The 9,215-nt window shown below is 35.1% G+C and overlaps 1 protein-coding gene across 1 annotated transcript; it reads right to left on the bottom strand.

The window, feature by feature from the left end:
- Positions 1-5,610: 5,610 nt before the first annotated feature.
- LOC138323883 (uncharacterized) lies at positions 5,611-6,879 on the bottom strand. Its single transcript, XM_069268795.1, has one exon. The coding sequence runs from the start codon at positions 6,809-6,811 to the stop codon at positions 5,909-5,911; it is 903 nt and encodes a 300-aa protein (XP_069124896.1). The 5' UTR covers positions 6,812-6,879; the 3' UTR covers positions 5,611-5,908.
- Between the last annotated feature and the right edge of the window lie 2,336 nt (positions 6,880-9,215).

Genomic DNA, 9,215 nt, shown 5'->3' with positions numbered 1-9,215 from the left:
TCCTATTTTAACATTAGGAGGAGGAACAATAGAGAACAATAAGACCTAATTACAGGTAAGTTATAGTCTGTTTTAGAACTTTACCTGTGCTACACCTGTACCATAAGGTCACAGTAAGTACTTTTAGTACTCTACTTTTATTCTTATATTATTTTTCTAAAATAAAAATCACATTTTGCATGTAAAAATCTATTACTTTACACAAAACTTACAGATAGTTAATTTTCAACATCTTGATGGCAATCGAACAATCATTTCGTAGATCTATATATGTTTGCTTTCTGAGCATTTAGATATAAAATTAAAGTTAATTTAACAAATGTAACTTTTCTCCCTTTAAATTAGATGATAGAAACTGTTTTATAATACTGCTGTAATATAGTTATTTTTTATCAGCCTATTCTTATATGTAGGTTTTCATGTAAATGCAGATACTGAGAAATTGTATGTTAAATACTAGTGAAACAATGATTATCTTATATAGATTTATATATTTTAGCCTATTACCAAAATATGACACAAATTAATGCCAAATGGTTTACAAAACGGGGAACATATATATACAGCACTTTACATGTACATATAGTGTCTAGATTACACATGGGAAACAACTAAGTACACAGTTTGTTAACACGAAAGTAATAATATAATTTTATGAATAGTTTTTGTTTGATCACCTGAATTATAAGTAATGTCTTTTTTCCTGAGGTGAATGATATCCCTTTGGTATAGATACTTCTAGTCATGAGATGTTAAACAAATCTCTGTTAAGTCTGTGTTATTTCAATGATTATCTAATTTATCGGTGTAGATTCCTTAAATCTACTGTATGCTAAAAGATTGTTACACTATTATTTACTTTAATGAATTCTCAAAATTTGAAACAAATATGAAAAAATTAAAATCATCTTCCTTCAAAATAACTGAAAATTGAGGCAAAGCAGCATACCGGTATATATAGTCGGAGTGACGTTGGGATATACATGTATAGATATCCGAAAACTGATGAGGTAAAAAGTGTACATTTGTTTGCAAATATACATTGTAAATGTGATATGCAATGTATTCGAAACTGACAACAGGTTTCATAACTTGAATACATCAAAACCAAATATCTGTCTAAAATAGGAAAACAAAAGAAAGCATATGTGCTCAAATATATTTGGGATTAATTAAAATATTGAAAATAACACACACAAAAAACCAATGTAAGTTACCGATTAATTAAATAACACAGAAAAAAATCTTTATAATTATGAAAAAAATCTATCATTATGCAATGCACATTAACCTGCATCCTTATTTTGAGACATAGATATAAACAAATCATTTTATATTAACAAAACATATTACTTACATATCATAAGGTTTACATTTGGTACAGCCAAATTCACACACCATTTTTTTTTTAATTTATAATTTCATAAGAAATATATTTTAATTTGATACAGCTAGATTCTGCTTCCCTTCTTACCTTTACACATGGAATTATTCGACATAATTGATACAAACTATAGCCAACTTTTACACAGGTAAACTCAGGTAAAGTTTATATAGCAAAAATAACATGTTGGCCGAGTGGGAATGAACCGTCTCCTCCGCTGGACACCCCCGCTATATGCTGCAACCCGCTTAGGAACCGGCCTCAGGGGGATCAAACCCCCTCCTTCGCTGCGTCCCAGGTAAACTGATAATGGCGCCTTATAGTTTGCAATACTGCTCGACAGTACACGGGGTACACTGGTACTTGACCAGTTCCGCCCTGTGATTGTACACCCATTGCCAATGATGAATGTACCCCCATCCTCTTGTTACTATGCTCACATGTTCTATATGTGGAAATGTGTACTCCACAATATCTGTTGTGTTATTTAGTCCATAACACTTACAGTGTACATATATATGTGTTGACACATTTTTTTCTATAGGGTTACTAATTGTTGCATTGGAAGCTTATTCTGTAATTACAGGTATATTAAGTCAACACCTTCCTTACAGTTTTTAGAACCAGCCTCGCTATAACTACAAATCATACATTTCTATGGACATGTTTTCATCACTCTGTATTTAATATACGGGTTCTACTATAATTGGAGATTCTGGTGTAGTGGGCTCCCCAATAAAACCGGTATTAGTATTGCTCTGTATATTGTCGGGTCCCTGTGTCCTAGGCGTGCGTAATCCTAAACTACACGCGAGGCTATTGAAGCTGTTTCTAAACATGGACATCTTGAACTACTGGCTATAAATTTACAAAATATATATCCCCCCCCCCTACAAACAGAACAAGCTCTGGTCAAAAACAGCACCACTTTTGTAACAGGAGCGATACGGACCCAGTTTGAAAGGATGTCAAACTACGCCCGACGCGCCCCTAGTGCAACCCAGGTTCGTTGGGTATTATTTAAGATGCTTGTCTGTTGGTAGGAGGAAGAACAAACTACAGGGTTTAGACGATAATGAACAGTTTATTATGACTATAACAGTAACTATTTACAACATACATCACACATATGTCCACACACATATTATAACCAGCCCCCTTTCCCGTACCTAATTATCTTTTACAGTTTTATTTCCATCTAATTACTAAATATGAAATAGTCACCTATAGCCTAGTAGCGGAGCTGGCAGCACGCAGGAACTTAATCCATCAGACTGCCTAGTCTACTAGAACTACCCCGAATTTATCCCCATACCCGAGTCTAGGCAGCCAATCACAACAGAGAAAACACAGACACGTTTAGGACATCTCACGAGAAATGAATGCACGACACAAACACTACCACAGTATAGAGAAATACAACGGTCACAGCACAGGTACACAATACACCTACGGACAAAACAGCTTGACTGGTTAGCTTGCCTAGACAGTAAACATATAAATTAATGTCCCCCGCTACAGAACGAAGCCAACATAACAACGATACATGTTTCTAGTTTGATCTTAACTCTGTTGTGTTGACAGAATAGTATCTTACATCAGCACGTCGTTAACAAATAAAACTTCCGTAAGTAATATGATATTACATGGCAATCATAAGATTTCATCGCATGACTCAAGGACACTAATTATCAAGAGCCAAACAAAAAGATGTTATCGTTTGAATTTTGACATTTTGAAAAACGGTAAAACCTGTGTCAGGCATAAATCACTCGTGTAACAAGAAAGCAATATATTCATGCATATGTCACTTTTATTTATTATCTGTCTAATTTCATTTCCACTTTTTTCAGTCTCTTCTTTGGCAGAGAGTGAGTTTATGGCCATTGTTAGAGCTGCGCCACAGACATACTATATATGATACTTTCTTCACAGTAGTTATGCAATGAAATTGACATAGATATTATAATTGTGACTACTTCCCTAAAGTATTGTAATTAAGTACCAAACATTGCAGGTACATTTAATTGTGAACAATGCCAAGTATTATGTTGAACATGGCGTGTCAAACGTTGTTAAATTATGCAGTAATACTCTGTTATATATTTTACAATTTGTTAATCGTATTTAAGGTTCTATTAATTATATATTTTCCCTGTTTTTATAACTCTTTCTGGTGGTTTCTATCGATGGATAAAGTTTGTATCAACGAGTAGGTGTATCGATTATTTGGAATGGACCGCGCGAAGCGGTCCATGAAACAAATATCGATACCCTACTCAACTTTATCCTTCGATAGAACCACCAGAAAGAGACTTTAATTCTTATATTTACAGTCTTTAACTATTATTTTCATAGCTCAAAATTTACCCTTAATAGTGTTTATGGCATTTATAAGACTAAAATTGAATTATATCGTTTTGTTCCGACAGGCATTTCGAACAGCCACTTGAAGTGGCGGAAATTCCCGCCAATTTATCAATGAACATACCAATAAAATGAGTTCCGTCTGATGAAGTATATATCTGAGGTTTTCCGGGTATGGAACTATAAATCATTTTATTTATCTGTTGTTAAAAACACCATGGTGCAAAGCAGTTTGGTTTTAATATTTTGCTTCGTATGATTTCACACGCTTACACAATTCATAACGTGGCAGGATGTTTAACGTAGTTGTGACGCGGCGTCCGATTCAACCCGCCTGTGTCAAGGAGGTGTGACAAACAGAGAGTTTCTTCAATTTTGTGATCACTTGAGTTCTACTTAATCAGTTCACGTTTGAAATTTCTTGAATACACGGATGTTTACATAGTTCCATGTCATTATTTCCGGATTTTAGAGATTTTCAAATGTATCGAACGTCGTTTCGAGGAACATGTACAAACACAGGTAGGCCCACTACTGTAAACGTTTACTGTACCGCTCTCAAAATGTTAGCTATATTTATATTGTTGATTTAAAACACTTCAATAAATATTAGAGGTGTCTATTACAAGTATTGTAAAGCTACAATTGAAGGATTCCGTTTCATTGATATTTCGAAACACCCAAACGTATATTGTGTATGTAAGTCCTACTCTCGCCGATTCACAGTAGATTCTAGATAACGTACAGGACTTGTCTGTCCGCCGAGGTGAACAAAAATGCATTGTCGTGCTAGGTCGTTTTGGTTACACTTATCCAACTCAAATACTGATGTTGTTCTGACATATCTTATCCATTCGCGTACAACCAAAGATGTTAAAAATACGAATATAATGTAGATCTAGGCTACATGTTGTAGAGAACAACACAGACTCACAGACACACAACATGTAAACATTGCGACGTCATCGGAATGTGCAAAACTGTACATTGTACAACATTGTTTATTTATCATACGCACGTAAGCATTGCTCAAAGAGGTACGGTAGTAAACATAAACAATGTAACTTTTCTACATTTGTATTTACACACATACATGTATATGTGTTCAAACCTATTTTGATACATGTACATGTTCATCGAACGTACGTTCGGTTACTGAAAACACCAAAAGTTTCTGATTTGGACCATCATAAAATTCATCCGCACGGCTCCAAATTGCGCGTGACATACTCAATTTATCGAGAAATAAAGTTGAGTAGCCTTTGGTTGAAATCAACGGGGTTTATACTATCGATTCACCACTGACTGTAAATATATACAGAATAATACCGATTGTACGACTACAAATAACATTAATACCATGATATGTTTTCTCAATGAAGACAATGCAATACTTGAACACGTAAAGTATTCCCAATTTGGGTTTCTTGTACCAAAACGTGTTTGGAATAAAATGCAATACGAGTTTTTTTTATGATGTTCTAGTACATGTGTTGGTAGACAAATTGAATTGATTACATATGTATCTTTTTTTTTAATTGCATACCAAAAGACCGCTTTTAATTTTAAATATTTACAATTGCCACTGTTTCTGTATCGATAAACAGTGTTGGGGCAGATCTGTTTATTTCCCAATAACTTGAGTGCAGAACGTGACTCGATTCGGTGCGTTTGAATACCTGTAAACTTTCGCGGACTGCCTTTGAGATTCCCCAAAATCACGTGTCAATGTTTACAAATAACACTTTACGAGACATTTGGATACATTCAATTAAACATCTTTATTTGATGAATGTATTATTGATATTTGACATGAATAAAATAACTGAAATATGAGGATTCTTTTTATGACGTCATGGAAAAAGGGCGGGATTAAGCTAGGCTTTGCAGAACACGAGAATTAATTATTTAATTATTAATTTTTATATATGATTTTTTTCGAACAATTGCACTTTTGAACTTTGATCCTTATTTCTAAACGGAAATGGACATTTCACAGAAAAGTGTTTGAGTTATATGTTCCTTTTTTATTCTACATTACATACAAATGAATCCAAATCAATTGCAAGCCGTTAACGAAATATCGACATATGAACATGTCTTTCTAAAAGTTAAGACTGGCAAAATAGATACTGATCTGCAATTAGAAGACCCGGTTTAGACTCTGATTCCCCGAGTCCCGTGACCAAAAGGGTTGATCATACTCCGAGTCCCGTGACCAAAAGGGTTGTTCAGACTCCGAGTCCCGTGACCAAAAGGGTTGTTCAGACTCCGAGTTCCGTGACAAATAGGGTTGTTCAAACTCCGAGTCCCGTGACCAAAAGGGTTGTTCAGACTCCGAGTTCCGTGACAAATAGGGTTGTTCAAACTCCGAGTCCCGTGACCAAAAGGGTTGTTCAGACACCGAGTCCCGTGACCAAAAGAGTTGTTCAGACTCCGAGTCCCGTGACCAATAGGGTTGTTCAAACTCCGAGTCCCGTGACCAAAAGAGTTGTTTAGACTCCGTGTCCCGTGGCCAAAAGGGTCGTTTAGACGCCGAGGACCGCAGCCAGAAGGTTTGTTTAGATATTGAATCTTATGACCAAAAGCGTTGTTTAGACTCCGAGTCCCGTAGTCAGAGGACTTTGAGTCCTGTAGCCAGAAGGTTTGTTTGGACTTTGAGTAACCAGACGCTGACACAGAGCTTGGCCGGCTACTGCCATACCGGTAAGTCCTCCAATATGACCCACCAGCATCACGACGTACAATGATTGATCTTCCACTGTTCCGTGTAGTGAATTTTTCACTCGGAATACTGTAACCTTGATAGACTGAAATCGTTGTACATTTCCCCAGCTCTTCTAGTTTACGGAACACCCAAAGTCTCCTGTTATCGGTCGTGTACCAGACTCCATTCCTTTGGACGACGGTTATAGTCGGTATTTGAGATATGGAACATCGGCCTCTCAACAGATCATCCAATGTTTCACCGATTCTTCTGTAGGCATGGAGGGACCTTTTGTCAAAAACATTATTGATGGAATCCTGTGAAAAACGTATTTCACTTGGCCGTAATCGCATTTTCTTCCTGTCGGGAATATTTAGGCCTTTATAACGGAAGTCTGTATGGATCCCTCTGGGAAATCCAGTTTCACTTTCGTTTTGGAAATAAATCGTATCAAGGCTATGTGATATGCAGAGGTCTAGTCTATACATTTCCTGTATTTCATTTGTTCATTTTCCATATATGTTTTAGATATATAAAATAATTGAACATTCTGTCAATAACAGTGAATGTAATTCATATGAATATTTGCATAAATGTTTAGTAAATCAATCGATCTTCATATTGGGTTTGGGTTTTATTAGTTTAACGTCCTATTAACAGCCGGGTTCATGTAAGGATGAGCCAGAGGATGTGTACCCGAGGAAAAAACCATCGACCAGCGGTCAGTGCCTGGCAACTGCCCCACATGGATTTCGAACTCGCAACCCAGAGGTGGAGGGTTTGTGGTAATATGTCGAGATATCTTAACAACTCGATCACTGCGGCTCCATATGTCTTCATGTGTCAATGCAGTATGCCATTGAGAATAGAGGGATCCAAATGCTATTATATATATATGTATTAAAAAATGTAATCTACAACAACGTAACTGGTTGAATCAGTCAAAAGTATCACAGTGATTTCACAAACTAATGCTAAGAAAAATATAATCTATATAAATCTATTGCACATGTACACTTATAAAGTTCAACTGATAAATTATATACTACATGCAATTAACAAATACATGCATTTTCTGAACTAAGGCGTAACAAAACAAAGACATATACACCCATGCTTAATACTAGGCTATCTAAATTACTACTTTTTATGGGTGATATGTAATACAAATATATGATCATATAACATGTTAGGTTAGCTTAATTAAAAACTTCAATTGTTCTAACCAACAAAAATGTTCAGGAATAGCCGAGTGACAATGCATCATTTTGTTCCGATGCAGGTTATGTACGATCTTATTTAAATGTAATTTCATTGGACATGATATTATCCTTGGACGCATTTTATGAAAACAATGAGGAACAATTATTGGTGTATTATCATACTTTTATGTAATATCAAACAATGCATTGGGTAGTGGTCCGGCGGGTCGAGTTTTTCCAGTGCTTTTATAAGGTAAAAAGATCCCAAATATAACTAATAATAAAAACAAATAAATTAAACTTTAAATCAGTTTGATGCTTTTGTATTATCGATAGATAAAAATTACAATATTTTAAAATTTGTTTTCAAAACAGAGGTTGGTGGTTTCATTACGGTTAAATATGCAATAAAGCATATATTTATGAATAAAATATTTTATGATATTGATATTATTTGTAGTCTCACATTATTTATTCATAGCAAAGATATATCTATTAAGTGGTTTCTCATATTTCTCATATTGGAAAAAGACATCCAATTTAGTTAAAAGCAAGCCTATAACAATACCGAAAATAAAAAAATGCAAAAGACGGCATTGTACAAACATATCAACGTACATAAAAGACATATCCTGCGTTCTTATCTGCGATCCTGTTTTAAAAACACTGCTTCTGCCATAATAAAAATCCAATTTGATAGGACTACAAAAATGAGTTTCGGCACAAATTACATGTATGTACGTGTGGAATTATCATTTCATCTAAATAAAAGTTATTGCCTAATTATCAAATCATCATCTGGTTCACACGCAACATATTTAAATTTATCTGCAACAAAACACACCGATTCAAAATTGCAATAACGGAGACATATTCTTAAAGTCAAGCTTTTATCCTCATATGTTTATTTAAGGATTAAAGTCTCTTTCTGGTGGTTCTATCGATGGATAAAGTTGAGTAGGGTATCGATATTTGGAATGGACCGCGAAGCGGTCCATGAAACAAATATCGATACCCTACTCAACTTTATCCTTCGATAGAACCACCAGAAAGAGACTTTAATCCTTATATTTACAGTCTTAACTATTATTTTCATAGCTCAAAATTTACCCTTAATAGTGTTTATGGCATTTATAAGACTAAAATTGAATTATATCGTTTGGTTCCGACAGGCATTTCGAACAGCCACTTGAAGTGGCGGAAATTCCCGCCAATTTATCAATGAACATACCAATAAAATGAGTTCCGTCTGATGAAGCATATATCTGAGGTTTTCCCGGTATGGAACTATAAATCATTTTATTTATCTGTTGTTAAAAACACCATGGTGCAAAGCAGTTTGGTTTTAATATTTTGCTTCGTATGATTTCACACGCTTACACAATTCATAACGTGGCAGGATGTTTAACGTAGTTGTGACGCGGCGTCCGATTCAACCCGCCTGTGTCAAGGAGGTGTGACAAACAGAGAGTTTCTTCAATCATTTTGTGATCACTTGAGTTCTACTTAATCAGTTCACGTTTGAAATTTCTTGAATACACGGATGTTTACATAG

Source organism: Argopecten irradians, chromosome 5 (assembly GCF_041381155.1).
Source record: "Argopecten irradians isolate NY chromosome 5, Ai_NY, whole genome shotgun sequence".
NCBI lineage: Eukaryota > Metazoa > Mollusca > Bivalvia > Pectinida > Pectinidae > Argopecten > Argopecten irradians.
Note: the sequence above shows the minus strand (reverse complement) of the source record. Positions and strands in the feature narration are given on the sequence as shown.

Excerpts from the sequence above, each read along its gene's own strand:
- LOC138323883 (XM_069268795.1), bottom strand. The coding sequence starts at position 6,811 with ATGCGATTACGGCCAAGTGAAATACGTTTTTCACAGGATTCCATCAAT.